The following is a 16730-nucleotide window of genomic DNA, read 5'->3' as shown; positions in this document are numbered from 1 at the left end:
CTTTTAAAGATACACTGTTTAAAAATGTTCAATGGCAGAAATAATTACTTATCAGTAACATTCAACTAGAACACTTAAACATCATTTGATTTCATGTACTGTTAAATGCTACAAATTTTGTAGGCATACATGCTACTTAGAAACATTTATTAATATTCCTTCAGGACACACCTTTGAGAATGAAGAGGCATTTGGCCAGTATCCTCTTCAAGTTACTGGTTTTTGTGACATCCATGACAGCCTAGAGGCTGCTATGGCACAAGAGATAGAGTCCTGCTATGGAGATTCTGTGACAAATTCTGGGCAAGAAGTAAGAGTAATATATTAAAATATTTATAATTCCTTATAAGTAGCATGTTTTTAGGATCTTACCTGTTCATGTGCCATTTTGAGATGTTAACACAGGTGGTGTGGGTCAGTGGTCTTCAGTCTTTTTTACACTAACTTTAATGTTAAGATCTGCCATTCAAAATGTTATTGGATAGATAGTGAGTTTATAGAAATACAGCATGAAATCTGATGTAGAGCAATCAAATCAATTGCAGTGCATGCTGGGAGTCACAAATGTTCAGAATTAAGGATAAAGTGCTTTTCAAAACTGAGCTTGTAGAATCAGGTTGAAAATGCAAGTGCACACCTTGTTGATTACAAATGGCTTATGCTTACAGTATGCTAATAAAGAAAGCTGAATTATAATTCTTGCAATCTACTTTCTAAGGTGCTTGGAGACTGCTAATTGTTGCTGAGAATAAGCAAGAATGAAAAAGAAAATACATATTAATTTATGGTGTAGTTTTTGATGAAAAAAAGAGGTATTATAAGGCTGTTTTTTGCCATATATTGTAATTGGTAACAAAGTTTTGACCCATTGAAGTGACAAAAGAAGATAAAGTTACAAATATTGAACTTCCTAAATCTGGTAGAAATTACTTTATTAATAACAATGGTTAATGATACATACATTTGTTGTTATTAGATACCCAATGTTTTATTTGTAAGTAGCTTGTATTTTCTTTGTGTAGACTTGGTTCACTCAATTACCACCAGTTCTCTTGTTTGAGCTATCCAGATTTCAGTTTAATCAGCAACTGGGGCTGCCAGAGAAAATTCACCACAAGTTGGAATTTCCTGAACTCATATACATGGATAGGTGAGTAAATTCAGTTTCTACATGCATGTAAATTAATTTTCTAAAGTTTCAGTCAAATGGTTTTTGTCCAAAATATGTGTTTTGGTATTCCCCATAAATTGATCTATTCTATCCCTGTCATCCGCTAGTACATTGGTATGTCTTCGGATTTACAACACTCAAATCAGGGGTTCGATTCCCCTTGGTGGACTCAGCAGATAGCCCAATGTGGCTTTGCTATAAGAAAATGCATCTATTCTATCCCAGTACCTAGGTAAATAAAGACATTTATGTTTGATTAGTAATGTGATGTATCCCCCCTCTCAGTTGACCTCCAAAATAGAATTATAACTGAATATTGAGATTTTAAATTTTCTCTTGAGGTACGTTTTATTAACATTTATTTTTGATAAAGTAATTAAAAAGAAATCAAAACTGCTAGCTATAATTCTATATTTTTATCCTCTGTTAGGACAGTAATAGATATAATGGAAGTAATTAAGTTTCTTACCTGTGCAGGTACAGCTTGCCAATTGGCAAAATTAAATCACACATCTGTAATTTTGTACACCCATTTGAATCTTATTTCTAGCTAAAATGGTTGACAGTGAATTTTTTTTAATTTTGTAATGGAAGGAACTGTAAGAAATTTCACTGTCTGCTTTTTTGTATTTATGCCTAACAAGTTTCTGAAGTTAACAACATTTTATATATATCATCTGAAATCTAGAATTATTTTTTCTCACAGTTTATTTTCTTTGGATCTAACTTCCTTGTGTAACTACATTGCATTTTAAAGTTGAAAATTTTCTTACGACATCCTGAGGCACTTCGAGGCTATGTAAGGCATTTGTATTTTAATTTAAAAATGGTCTTCTGTGGAAAGGTGTTTAATTAACTTAGAGATCTTGCTGTGTTTAGTTATTTTGCTAAGTAATGGTTTTGGCTGTTTACAATAACTCAAGTTTTGTAAATGTAGGCCATCTTTGGTACGTAGAATTGTATCTTATCTTCCGGCAAAGTTATACATGACATCTCTCTTTTTGAACATGTTACATAACTTAGTTAAAGAAGGACATATATGAAAAATAGTGAGATAAATATTTATTCTTTTTAGTTTTAATGCTTTAAATGAGTTTTTATCACAAAAACTGGCTTTTAGATCAAAAAGTACGTGGTTCATGTCACAATATAATAAATAGCTGTGTTACACAGTATTCTTTATTGTATTATAAAGAAAAATTATATTTTAAAACATCTCATAATTATTATGCTACATGGTTCAAGTGTCTACATTTCATACATGATGACTTTTATGAGTTAATAGTTTTTGTAAATGTAAGAGCAGAGGTGGCATTATACCAGTCAGTGGGCTTTAAATTGTTAGACTGACAGTTTTGGCATTATTATATTTTTTGAAGTGATATAATTTCAAATATTTATATGTTTCAATAATTTATAATGTATTGCTCAATCAGATTATTTTATGCTTACAAGGTAACATAAGAAAGATTGAAATTGCTGTAAAATATGAGCATTGTGTAGGACAGAAAAATTAGGATATGCATTTGTATCTACACTTCCAGCTGAAGTCTGAGGTGAAGCTTCTTGAATCCTGTCCAAGATATGAATACAATTATCCCATGATCATTGTGTATGTTCAGTTTCATAATTATTCATATAAACATAAAGCCAACAAAACATGGAATTACAAACATGGACATTATACCAGTGATCAAGTTCATTTTCAGGCACTGTATTTTGATAAGGTAATCTCACTAATTCAGCTGTAGGTGCAAGTATGTGTCATTTGTTATTAAACAACTGGAATCTTTGTTGTTTGTTTCTTTGTCAGCCAATGTACCATTTTCTGACTCTTTTAATGGTAACATCATAATGGTTGAAGCTATGTTGTCTGGGCCAAAAACAACTGGATTGATAACAGTTACATTTCTATCATTGTTTCTTTAATCAGCATCATTATGGTGAATATGTAATTCAAGCATTAAATCTAGACTCTTTAGCAGTTAAGTTCTTTTATAAGTTTTGCAGCAGTTCGTCTGGATACTGTTCACTGGGCAGTTTTATAGATATAAAGTTCTTGTTAAGAATTGATCTTGAGAATAAACATGATCCTGAATAGTCTTTCAAGTAATAATGTTAAAGGATTGAAATATTATTGGTGGTTTCAGGTATATGGAGTATAATAAAAATATTATAAGGTCCAAGAGAGAAGAGGTATGGAAGTTGAAAGAAGAGCGTCAGAAGTTACAGAAAAATTTAGAAAAGTGAGTTTACTAGTATATAGTTTCATTGAGTGATGATTGATGTGGAAAGTGCATGGAATTATCATTCAACTGAACAAATAATAACTGGTAATCATAAAAAAAGTGGTATTACTTTATTATCTTGTGACAAAAATGTCATCACATAGCATTGTTGTATTATTTAAGTAATTCTTATTGTCATATTATTTTGAATATTTTTTAATTGATCTGACTTGAATATATAGAATAATTTATTTTAGGTAATAAGTATTTCTTATTGTTCCAGTTTTTTTAATTTGCTGTGACACTGAATTAAAATTTTTAAATTGTCCTTAAAACAGGTGATTAAGATATTTTGAGACTGGTTCAGTACTTTAATTAATATCAAGGTAGAAAAAAATAATGCATGGGGCTAATTTTAACAATATTGTTTATATGTAAGTGTTGAAGATTGATTTGCACTTAATAGAACGTTAAATGACCTGATACTTCGAAGAAGTAAGTATTTAAAATGTTGAAATACTTCAATTAAAACAGGAATGACAGCTTTTAATTTTTCTTTTAACTTGTACAAGTGTCACTCTTTAGGTATTTAAATTATGGGTCAGGACCTAAACGTGTCCCTCTACAAGATGTTCTGCAGTATACTCTTGAGTTTGTGGAGAGCAAGTCAGATAATTTTCATCATACAGCTGAAGATGTTGTCATGACTTCTCCATCATCAGCATCCAGGTATTTCATGTTTTTATTAAAGGTTTATTTTTGCATGATCTCTGGATGTAAAACAAAATGTTCAAGAACTTTAAGTAGAAAGTACATAACTTTAAAATAATTCATCTTAAAAATTTAATTTTGTCATTCACTACGATTAGTTTTTTTAATTTTCTGTGTTAATACACTATATTATTTAAATGCTGCAAACTGTTGAATGCTAGAGAAAGATAAGTGTCTAGGTAATTTCGTAAAGACTCAACAGATAATATGAAACCAAATGTGCTGATTTTCTTCTAAATCCTTAAGTTTTTTTTTTCCAGTGTACTGAAGAGTAAAGTATTAGTTGGCCAGCTAGCTGTTTCAAAGTTACTTATCTAGTATATTTATTTTATTGTTGGAACAATGTTTCTCTCAGGCATTTTATTTTAATTATTTGGACAGTGTTTTTACCAGTTTCTAATATAATTTTTATTGTATAGCTTTAAACAAATGATCTAATATAAATGCTTTAACTAGACTTTGTAATTTAATTGCTGGAACAGTGTTGTGACCAGACTGTCTAATTTGATTGTTTGAACAATATTTTGACAAGGCCACCTAATTTGATTGTTCGAACAGAGTTTTGACCATATTTCATACTTTAATTATTGGGACAATGTTTTGACCAGAATTTCCAATCTAATTTGAATATAATGTTTTAATCAGACCTTGAAATGGAATCAGAGGACATTATTTTGATTAGGCATTCTAATTTAACTGGTGGAATATTGCTTTGGGTAGTTATACACATCTAGCAAAAAATGATTGAAACCTTAAGTTAAAATATTATTCAGTCCTAACTACTAAACCATATTAAATATTTTTTGTAGTTGAATTGGAACTTAACCATAAACTAATAACTGTTTACAAAATTCACATAACTGCTGCTTTTTTCATATGTTGTCTAATGTAGCAATTGTTTGAGGTTCTTATTTCATATTGTCTTTTTTGTTACCCAGCAATAAACCATTGTAGTATCACACACAACTTTATGCCATATTTACTCTAATTGAAAGTAATATTTGGCCATTTGAATAGGAACCCCTTATTATCAGTTCTGTTATACTACTTATTCATTCAGTTTCAAAGAAAGTAAGCTTCAAAGAAAAGAAATATTCATTTATTTCTACAACACTTATGTTTGAAAGTAAGTTAATGTGATATCCTAAAGTTTGCTCCAAGAAACTTGGAACTGTTCAATATCTGCACCATGTTGCATTAAACTGCAGGAGCTTGTGTGAATATTCTTCTCCAATGTTAACACCTAATGTTGTGTTGTGTAAAAGTAATGCATAGCCTGTGTTTCTCTGATTCAGCATAATAGGTGACTCGCCAAGCACATCCCCTACAAAAAACGATGCCACTTGGAACAGTTCTACAGGGCAAAGTAAACTTGACCAAGCTTTTCAAAGTGGCCTTTCCCCAACCCCAAGACATGTATCAGATGTTGAGCTTTCAGTCCTTCAACAGTGTTTGAAACGATGGAGAACTGAGGTTGAAAATGATGTACGAGGTAATTTGAGGTTGCTACTGTTTCAAGAATCATCAACTTTATATTAAGTAAAAACCAAAATGCTTGGGTCAAAAATAATTACTTTTTCTAAAGGAGTCACAGTATTTGTTGTATTGAAGCTGGATTTTAATGTTTTATTATAGGTTGCATTAGTTTTTTGGTTTTTTTTAAGAATAGAATTAGGTGGAATATAAATTATTATTATTTTATTAAGGAAATTTCTGTGTATTTCTAAAGTTAGTCTATTGATTTCAAGTTAGCTTTTTTATAATTTATTATTTTGCCTTCACTACAAATGTTGGGTATATATTTATAAATCTGTAAAGCAACTATTGCTATAAGAAACAAGATTATGTTTAAAAATAATGTATTTACTGTTCTGATTTCTGTTAATATAGGTGACAAATTCTTCATGGATGTTATTTTTAATGTGTAATGTATGTTGATATTTAAAATGACTTCTGACATTAATAGTTGTATTGCATGTTCTTCTGTATCATATAGTTACTATGATTGTGAACAGGTTCATTCATAGTGTTTTTATTGCTTGCAATTTAGATGCTACATATTATACTATATAATGCATTAAAATATGTATGTAACTCATTGGTTTATTTCTGACATCTTGTTCTAGGTGTCTAGACATGACAGATTACTCAAAGTTAAGATAAAAATTGGATGACATTTAAACTTTGTAAGATAGAAAAGTTAGATTAGTTTCATGTAAGATAGAAGGTTAAGCTAGCTCCATGTAAGATAGTAGTTTCAGAGTGTCAGAAGCTGTACAGTTTGTTTGAAATTTGCATCATAATTTGATTTGTTTTCACTTTTCTTTGTCTACAGAACTCCAGCAAAAGATTGACAGAATAGACAAAGTCATCAGAGAGATATACAATGAGTCCTCTTTAAAGCAGGTGAGATGACAAATGTGTTAGCAACTATGCAGTATGTAGTTGCAAGAAACTACATAAATAGTCAGCTGTACACCATGTGAGATAATAAATGAATTTAATAGTATGAAATAGACATTATTAGAGACTTCTGTAGCAAGTCAGTTTTGCGACAGGTGATAAAAAATCAATAAGTGTGAAATATTCAACTTTTCAGCAGGTGAGATCATAAGTTTATAAGTATGTAATAGACACTCATTAGAGATTGATGCAACTGTTAGGCTTTATAAAATGTATAATACTAAATAACTAATAAGAAACTGTGAAGTTTATGAGGGAGACATACATTAATATTTGTCACATAAGAAATGTGTTTGTAATTATGGAATTAGTTAAGAATATTATAAACCAAAATTCAGTGGGTGAATAACTAAAAGGTTCAGTTAATGCTTTACATGTAAAAGTTGTAAATATTCATTTATTATTTATATGAGCTTCATGAAGTGCATGTGTTTTATCATAGTATTTTAATTAATGAAGACTTAATTATCATGGTCTTGTGTGTATGTGTGTGTGTATAAGTTTGTTATAACTTAAAAAACAAGCCAAAACAAAAATAAATTAAACAAAAAAAATGTACTAATTGAAAAGATCCCAGGGTACAAACTATAATGTGGGATTATAAAATGTACCCCATGTTTTGGAGGTGATTGTAGATATAGGACCCACATTGTGATGGGGATACACCATCTATCAGTCTTAACCTCTGTTTGCCAGTTTCACATAAGAAATAAGAGTAGCAACAAATATAGAAATAGAAATTAGGACAGCAAGATGTTGGCAAGATGAAGTCAACAATGTTCAACATCTATATTGCTTTTCACTGTTTGCAGACAGTTGTGGGAAGGTGACTGCTCTCCTAAGTAAAGCAGAAAATAAACTGAAATAAAAATATGTACTACCATTTGGGGGTAAATAAGTTAAAAACTTCACTCTTGAAATTACTGCTCCAGCCCTCAGTATGGTAGAAAGGCACTAATTGATAGCACAGAAGATGAATTATACTTGTATGAAGCATCCCATCCAGTTAGCTAAACAAGCTAGTGCAGCTCCTAACCAACACCCATTTATTAAGTCTACTGTGACTATCATGCTCTAAACAAGCCTTTACATGTGGTAAGGTGTACATCCATATAAAGTAGTACCATGTTGTTAAATGACCTTGTTCATAACTAAAAATAGTTATTAGAAATTTAAAGTAAAATTTCTCTAATTTTTATTTCTTTATATTTATTTTATACATTCTTATAATTTCTTTATTAAATCTGTTAACTATTAATTTTTTGTATCAGTATTTCAACATTACTGATAAAATATTGTAATTTATTACAAATGTTACAATATCTGAATAATTGCAAAGTTATAATGCTTATGTGTGTGTGTATATGTATATATATATTTTTCTCCCATTGTTGTGGGAAAGCTTCTTGTGATATTTGCTTATACTTCTAGTTTTTTGAGTTCTTTAAAGACTGTATGAAGTAATAATTATTATCTCTTATCCTATGATTTTATAGTATTGTACTTTGTTTTCTCTTGATATGAAGTTTGTTACAGGATTAAATTTGATGAATTCATGGTGCTTGTTTCTGTTATTGTTTAGGTTCCTTATAGACTTCATGCTGTGCTTGTTCATGAAGGTCAAGCAGCTTCAGGCCACTATTGGGCATATATTTTTTGTCCAGAACGTAGAATGTGGCTGAAATACAATGATGTAACTGTGTCTGAAGCATCATGGGCAGAGTTAGTGAAAGATTCAGTGGGTGGTCTTCACCATGCTTCTGCATATTGTCTGTTGTATGTGGATAGTAAACGAGAGGAGTTATTTACTGGTGAGACATGAATTTAATAATGTATTAATGGATTAATATGTCCTATAATGACTGTATGAAATAATACATCAACTCATTCTTATTTTGTAATGAGTGCAGCCTGCCTGATGCTAAATTCGTGTGTTTGTTTCACTGGATAAAAACAATAAATTTAAGTTATTTAAAATACTTTAAAGTAGCTTACAGTGAAACAGAAGTGTGAATGAATTCAAAACTTGTACACATACAATGTGAAAACTAATGTACAAGGAAGTATGTACTTGTGGTAGCTGCCAATCTAAATCTTGCCTCTTGATCTTAATATATAACCACAACAGTAAATACCAGTATTTCTTGGTCTCAATTCTTGATCTCAACATGTAATAACAGTAGCTAGCTAAGTCTTTAGATCTTACTTCTACATGTAGTTATCTAAGTCTCTAGATTTTACTTCTACATGTAGTTATCTAAGTCTCTAGATTTTACTTCTACATGTAGTTATCTAAGTCTCTAGATTTTACTTCTACATGTAGTTATCTAAGTCTTTAGATTTTACTTCTACATGTAGTTATAGTAACTGAGTCTCTAGATGTTACTTCTACATGTAATCAAAGTAGCTATCTGCATCTCTAGATCTTATTTCTACATATCATAGTAGCTATCTGAGTCCATGGATCTTACTTCCACATATTATAGTAGCTATTTAAGTTTCTAAATCTTACTTCTACGTGTAATCATAGTAACTATCTGAGTCTCTAGATCTCATTTCTACATATCATAATAGTAGCTATCTTAGTCTCTGGATCTGACTTCTACGTGTAATTGTAGTAACTATCTGAGTCTAGATCTTATTTCTACATTTAATTATAGTAGCAGCCTCAGTCGCTACATCTACACTATTATAACAGCTATCTGAGTCTCCAGATCTTACTTCTATGTGTAATTATAGTAAGTATTTGAATCTCCAGATTTTACTTCTACATGTAATTATAGTAACTATGATGGGTTGGTGTCTTGGATATAAAGTTCTAAAGCTATCTTGCAGGCTTCAGTTGTTGAGATATCTGTGAAGAGGGAAGTTACATCAAAACTGGCAATTAAGGCTTTATGATTTAGTTGATTTAGAATATATATATTTAAGGTTGAAAGAGTGTTTGAAAAGAAGCCAGTTGATGTTACATATTTAGAAAATGCTCGCGCTATGTATTTACCGAGATTGTAGTTAAATGATTTGTAGGTCGACATTCTGGATCGTAGTGGACAATCAGGTTTGTGAGGTTTGGGGCGCCACATAGTTGTGGTGTGCGTGAGTCGGTCATTCGTAGGTAAGAATAAATGTTTTCTATGATTGTGTTGGTTTTTTTATGTATAGTAGCATTTTGTTTAACTGGTTTTTGTGTGTTTTCGTTGGATTTGTTTTAGTAGTTTAAATTTGTTTGTATCTGACAAGATGTTGTACATTTTTTAATGTAGTCATTGTGTTCATTGTAACTATAGCATTGCTTTTGCCTCCTTTTAGAATTTTGATGTTGTCTTATTTTAAGTTGTTTATAGAATTAATATCTTTTTGTGTGAGGTTGTTTTTTCAGATTTCTTTTCTGTGAAATTGTTTTATTGGTGTTTTCAGTTTGTGTAGAATCGATCACCAGTCTTCCAGCTTTGTTTTCCAGGCAGGCTTTCATTTCAATGGATGGAATATTTCTAGGTGTTACTGAGTCCTTCGTTGAGTAGACATATATCTTTATTCCTTAATTTTCAGTCGGATCTGTTAATTACAAGGTTTGTTGGTGGTATGTTGTGTTGGCATTTTTTTAGTTGTTGGCACTTTAATTTATCTAGTTTCATGTTCTGGCGGACTTTCTTTTCCTTGTTGTTCTTACTATTGAGTTGATTGATGTTGCTTTGTATGCATTGGACTATAGTGGTACAAGTATGTTAATGATACAATTGCTGGATTCACATCTACAGTACACACACTTAGTTTTTTTTAATCACATTAACTCTATGTACACCCCAACATTAAGTTCGCCTGTGAACAGGAAAAAACTAACCAAATAGCATTTTGTAACCTCAAAATCACGAGAAGTGATACATAATTCAAAACAGAAATCCACAAAAAAAGTCACCCATACTGGATTATACATTCCCTGGGACTTAGTGCGTGAAAAAAACCAAAAAGTCAACAGATTAAGAAACCAAATAAACACAACCACAAAACTATGTTCACCCAATAAAATTAATGATGAAATCAACAAAGTAAAACAACACTTCATCAACATCAACAAATTTCCTTAAAAACCAAGGAAAAAATCATACGTATACACATTTTGACCAACAACAAACAAACAACAATAAACCTCAAGATACAACAAACTACAAAACCTTATACAGCTGCATACCATATGTTTCCGACATCAGCGAAGAAATAACCAACATTTGGAAAAAACTTAAAACATAACATTCCAGTAAACACCAAATTTATTCAAAAACCAGGTACAAAACTAAAGTTTATACTATGTAAAAACTACACTGATAAACACAACACCAACATAATTTATAAAATACAATGCAACAACTGCCACAACTTCTATATTGGAGAGAGAAGCAGAAAAATGGAAGCTATTTTAAAAAAAAAAAGACCTGTACACGTATTTGAACACTGCAAATCAAAAAAACAACATAATCATAGAAAACACCCAGATATTAATTCGGGAAACAAATATAAACAAAAGCAAAATCAAAGATGCCCTACTCATACAGCAACTAAAACAATATAGAGGAACACCTTTATAGCTGTACTAATTAACAAACTATCATCCACCTGCAATGCCCCATACAATCCCATACCCATTTGTACTCGCATCCCTAATATGTGTCTCTCAATGGTCACATTCAAACTCATTCTTTCGTAAGCTGAAGATGACCTAGGAAGGTTGAAACGTTGTTCTCTGCTTTATTAATAAAAATGTTAATACCCATACCAGCCATTCTGAGATACATTTTTATTTCAAGTGGGTTTCTTGTCATCAGGAATGATTCTCTAGATCTTATACTTCTACATGTAATTATAGTAGCTGTCTGAGTCTCTAGATCTACATTATTATAGTAGCTATCTGAATCTATATATGCTACTTTTACATGCAATTATAGTAGCTATCTGAGTCTCTATATCTTACTTTTACATGTAATTATAGTAGCTGTCTGAATCTCTAGATCTTATTTCTACATGTAATTATAGTAGCTATCTGAGTGTCTAGATCTTACTTCTACATATAATTATAGTAACTTTCTGAGTCTCTAGATCTTACTTTTACATGTAATTATAGTAGCTGTCTGAATCTCTAGATCTTATTTCTACATGTAATTATAGTAGCTATCTGAGTCTCTAGATCTTACTTCTACATGTAATTATAGTAACTATCTCGATCTCTGGATCATACTTCTACATCTAATTATAGTAGCTATCTGAGTCTAGTTTTTACTTGTACATGTTATTACAGTAACTATGAATCTCTAGATCTTACATCTATTTGTAATTATTGTAGCTGTCTGAGTTTCTAGATCTTACTTCTACATGTAGTTATAATAACTATCTGACTCTCTAGATCTTACTTCTACATAATTATAGTAGCTACATAGTCTCTAGATCTTACTTTTACATGTGATTATCTTAAGTATCTGAGTCTCTAGATCTTACTTCTACATGTAATTATAGTAGCTATCTGAGTCTCTAGATCAGTGGTTCTTAACCTTGTTGGAGGTACTGAACCCCAGAAGTTTTGTACTTGCATTCACTGAACCCTTCGTAATTGAAAAAATAAAAAATGATTTTTTTCAAATTCAAAACATAAGTAAATATTTTATTAGTGCACAAAATGAATCATGCATCAGTTGCACACAGTATCACTGTGTTCACGTTTTTTCATGTCAGCTGCCTTAGTTGTTGTTGTAAGAGGCTTACAAAATAAAAAATCTTCTTTTATCTCGTCGTTCTTCACATAGCGCACGAATACAACAAGCTGGCTTAGATTGGAAACGTTGGTGATCTCGTCGAGTTGAAGGCTGAATTTTTCTGGGCTTGAAATCAGATCTGCAACTACTTGAGCCAAGATGTCATTGCTCATGTCATCTCTTCTGCTGCTGATGGTATCATTTGAAAGAGGAATTTGGGATAACTTATTTTCAGCAGCTTTTCCCAGCATGATATTTGGCATCTTCAATGCAGCTTGTTTTATGAGTGCTTACCAATGGTGTGTGGTTTGCCCTGCTTTGCAATTAAGTACGCAACTTTGTACAATGCTGTGAGGATTGGTTTGTTGATGAGTACAAAGCCGAGAACAGGCAAAGTAACCTTTTCATTGAACCCGGCTCTCTTTACCTTGAATTCAGCAAGCGTTGTGTTCCCCTATTTCCCATTTCCATGCAGCTTTAGGGGGTGTTATCTTAGTTTTGCCAGTGCTAGACTAAAATTGCTCAACTTGGCATTGCAAATCATGTATTGATGACGCTGACCCCATCATGTTCCGTTATACACATGAATCCATATTGTATGTATTCGTCTGACCACTTTGTTTTTGCTTGACATAGCTAGTATGAAGGGATTGAAAGATTAGGAAGAAAATCACAAATGACGCACGATTACTACAATCACAAGTCGACTGCTAAGCGCACAAAGTTCTCTGCAGCACTGATATTAAGGCAGAGTGATGTGACATGATCAGCCATAGCCAATGATGGCCAAGTGGAGCATGACGTCACAAATCATACAAGTGGGGTAAACGGAACGGACACACACACAATGTGTGAGTCTTGACCTACTCCGAACCCCTGGGATTCGATTGAACCGAGGTTAAGAACCACTGCTCTAGATGTTACTTCTACATGTAATTATAGTAGTTACTTGAATCTCTTGATCTTACTTCTACATGAAATTATAGTAATTGGGATAAAATATGTTTATAGTACATACACAATATGTTTACACATTTTAAACATTGCATTAGTAGGTAGCATCTTATTTTAAAGCATACTGCATTATGAAAACTATCTTATGTGTTATTATCAGACTTATTAATTCGGGTTTCATTTGGGTGGGGGTTTAATTGTACATATTCCAACCTTTTACAGAGATACTTTCACTACTTCATTAAACAATTTTATTATCACTTGATGTCTGAATTTGGCACATATATATTACACACTAATATCATAGATATTACTAAAATATGATATAAATCTATAACCTCCAGGATTCTTGCTTTATTAACTTTTTTCAAATCAAGAATGTCAAGATTTTTATGACATGCCCTCATTTCACATCCTGTCTCTCAAAAAATGTCCATAATTCTCTTTGACTTTTATTGTTGTGTAATTTTAACCAGAGAAGATTCTAGGTTTATGGATTTACTTATGAGCCTGGCTCTTTCTGATGAAAAGTATTCAATTATTTGTCCCCAGTTTTATTGTTTGCTGTTATTGAGTTCACTTTGGCCAACTAGTAGAATTTTTCAAACTAATTTATATCCTAATTAACAAGCCATTTAAATTATAATAGTTTTATTAATGTCTGGTTTTTATGTGTGGATAGGCAAGATTCTTTATAAGGTGTCTGTGACATTTTTATCATTGAAATTTCAATGATAAAACTACACAGTTTGTTTGTCCATCACAATATATGGCAAATAACAGAAATGTCAAAAATTGCTTTACAATGATAAAGTAGTTTTAGAGCCTTTGAATAATGTAAGTTTTGTGTTGGTCAGTTCACATTTTACAGACAAATCGTTCAAATACAAGTTTTTTCTCTATTTCTATCAAGGTTTTGATGAAAACTTTCTTTTTGCAAAGTATTGAATATATTTTTTGAAAGTTTCATTACATGTTTTCAAAACAAGAGATAGAACACTAAACTTATTCAAATATTGTTATGAGAATTTGGTATGACATGTTTTCTATTATTGAAAATTGTACCAAAGCATCACTGTTCATGATTTTAGAGTTAAGCTGTAAGTCATGATAGGATATCCTGTTCAGTGAATACAGTTGGTTTCAAAAATATTTTAAGCTTGTAAACGTTTTAAAGAATGAAAGAAATAATTTTTTATCTCTTACTTAAGAATTTTTAAAATATATTTAATTATTCTAGTTATAAATTTCACTGCAAACAATTTTCTTGACAAACCAGATAAGGAAAAGGTTCTGAGTTATCCTCCAGCTAATCTCAACATACTTCCTGATGATCTGAAGAGCTTTGTTGAACAGGACAACAGATTATTTGAACAAGAAATAGAAAAATGGGACACTGAACAAACATGGAAGAAGGATGTAACTACCATGACAGTAGCCAGTGGACAATCTGGAGATGATGTACTTCTAGAAGAAAAAAGTATAGGTAAACAAGATTTCCATGTTTTTTAAATTCATTACCAAAAGCTGGTTGTAGCTGTTTCTTCTTTAAAAAAATTTTGAGGGAAATTTAAAATGGCATTTTTATTAATTTTTTCAAATTTAGCATGTCTGTTGTAATCCAATAAATATGAGTTGCACAATATAATATTAACCTCTTAAGTATTATAGAAAGTCACTGAATATATTTGGCTTGTCTTATGTAACAAAACCTACACTGAATTACGCTAGGCTTATATCTTAATCTTGAACATTCAAATTTTCCCTGTTTTATCTTTTATAAGAAGTACAACCTTTAAAGTTGAGAAGTTGGAATTAAAATGTAGCTTTGTCTTTTACAGCAGCTTTCCAGATGGCTAAGTTTATAATCTTAAAAATGAGCAAGATTTGATAGTCAGTATTTCCTGTAAAAATGAATCTTTAGAACTACGTTTTAAGGCCTCATGTATCTTCAGAAAGTTTTGGTTTTTAGGAAACTTTAAAACGCAACCTGTTACTCTGTATAAGAATATTTTATTTGAACTTGTGTTCTGCTATTACAACCTTACTGGAACCAAAAGGGTTTATGTGAAGTTCATGGACACATACAAAATATTCAGATAGATTTATTCAGAGTGAAAAGTGGATTTTATTTATTGCTTTTATAAAGCAGTATTGAAAAAATGTATATCAGTTTGTGTTTGCAGTTAAACGTGAAATATCAAAAAGATAGAGTAATTTTTTCCCTCATTACAAATTAGCAGTCCAGTATTTGGACTTGTATTTGTTGTTCAGTTTTGTAGATTCCAAAGTGTTTAAAGTATTTAGAAAAAAAGGTGAAGACCTTTACAGTAAGCTTATTTTAGAGTAAATTTTAGTAGTTTTTAATTTAATATTTTGACAGGAAAAAACATTGGAAGTAGAATTGTTCAGGGACATATTGAGCATAACTCTCTCCAAGCTGAGCATGCTTACCAAGTCCATAAAGCTACTATTGCTAAGGTCCAGCAAGTAGCTGGCACTATATCAACCAAGGGACCAGAAGCAGGATTGGATGAGGTAAGGTCTAATAAATGTTTTTCATTGTAAATATTTTGTTCCTGAAGCAGAACTAAATGAATTATGACTCAAAAAATGTTTAGTATTGTAAGTATTTTGCTCAACTTGGGGCATTATGGTGGTAAAACAAAATATTGGTATCTAGTGAATGAATTTGTTGTTAAATTCTTATCAGTGCTATAAGTATGGCCAACAAATTTAATTTCATTCCTATAAGTTACAGGTTCAATTGTTTTGGCTCTTTTTTTTTCTTTCTTTTTTTTTACGCTTTAGGAGTTTGTGATAACGTGATGACTTTTTGTCAATATGCACCAACAAGCCACAGCAAGTAAGAAAGTGACAGTTGATAGTAACTAACATTCACTCTAGGATTGTAACCCTGTTATTCAGAACAGACCTATATTTTACAGAACCAATCACATTGTTTAAGATATATTGTGGTAGTTTTTCCACTCTGAAACAATGTTAATAACTTCTTTTATAGTTATGCCATGGAATCTAGATTAATAGTTTTTTGTCAACACCCATGTACAATTGGTACAGCCATTTCAAGCATCATTATTTATGCTAATTGCTTAAGCTAATATATATCTCATGATGCTAAATTCTCTTTTATTAGGATAATTTCATAAAATTTACTAAATTTGTGCTGAAAAGTTGCCAATAAATAATCAGTGACAACTGTCCACGTGTATTCTTTTGAAAACTTGAACTAGAAACTGTTAGTCTAGTTTGCTTTGCCTAACCAATACTTTTTGGTACAACCTCATCAAGTATTATTATTTATGCTAATTGTTTAAGTTAATATGACATGATGCTAAATGATTTTTAATTTGGATAATTTCCTAACATTTGGGCTAAAAA

At 31.1% G+C, this 16730-nt stretch overlaps 1 protein-coding gene across 3 annotated transcripts in view; it reads left to right on the top strand.

Annotated features, from left to right (window-relative positions):
* Window positions 1-16730, top strand: part of LOC143255383 (ubiquitin carboxyl-terminal hydrolase 25-like) — a 57251-nt gene that overhangs the window by 32229 nt on the left and 8292 nt on the right. For all 3 annotated transcript variants that reach the window (XM_076510953.1, XM_076510952.1, XM_076510954.1), the window contains 9 exons: window positions 165-310; window positions 1023-1150; window positions 3322-3417; window positions 3985-4128; window positions 5466-5662; window positions 6506-6576; window positions 8216-8444; window positions 14608-14814; window positions 15712-15866. In XM_076510953.1, coding sequence (XP_076367068.1) covers window positions 165-310; window positions 1023-1150; window positions 3322-3417; window positions 3985-4128; window positions 5466-5662; window positions 6506-6576; window positions 8216-8444; window positions 14608-14814; window positions 15712-15866 — 1373 coding nt within the window. The remainder of the gene's footprint in view (window positions 1-164; window positions 311-1022; window positions 1151-3321; window positions 3418-3984; window positions 4129-5465; window positions 5663-6505; window positions 6577-8215; window positions 8445-14607; window positions 14815-15711; window positions 15867-16730) is intronic.

Source organism: Tachypleus tridentatus, chromosome 7 (genome assembly GCF_004210375.1).
Source record: "Tachypleus tridentatus isolate NWPU-2018 chromosome 7, ASM421037v1, whole genome shotgun sequence".
In the NCBI taxonomy this organism is placed as follows: Eukaryota; Metazoa; Arthropoda; class Merostomata; order Xiphosura; family Limulidae; genus Tachypleus; species Tachypleus tridentatus.
This window is presented reverse-complemented; position numbering and strand designations above follow the sequence as displayed.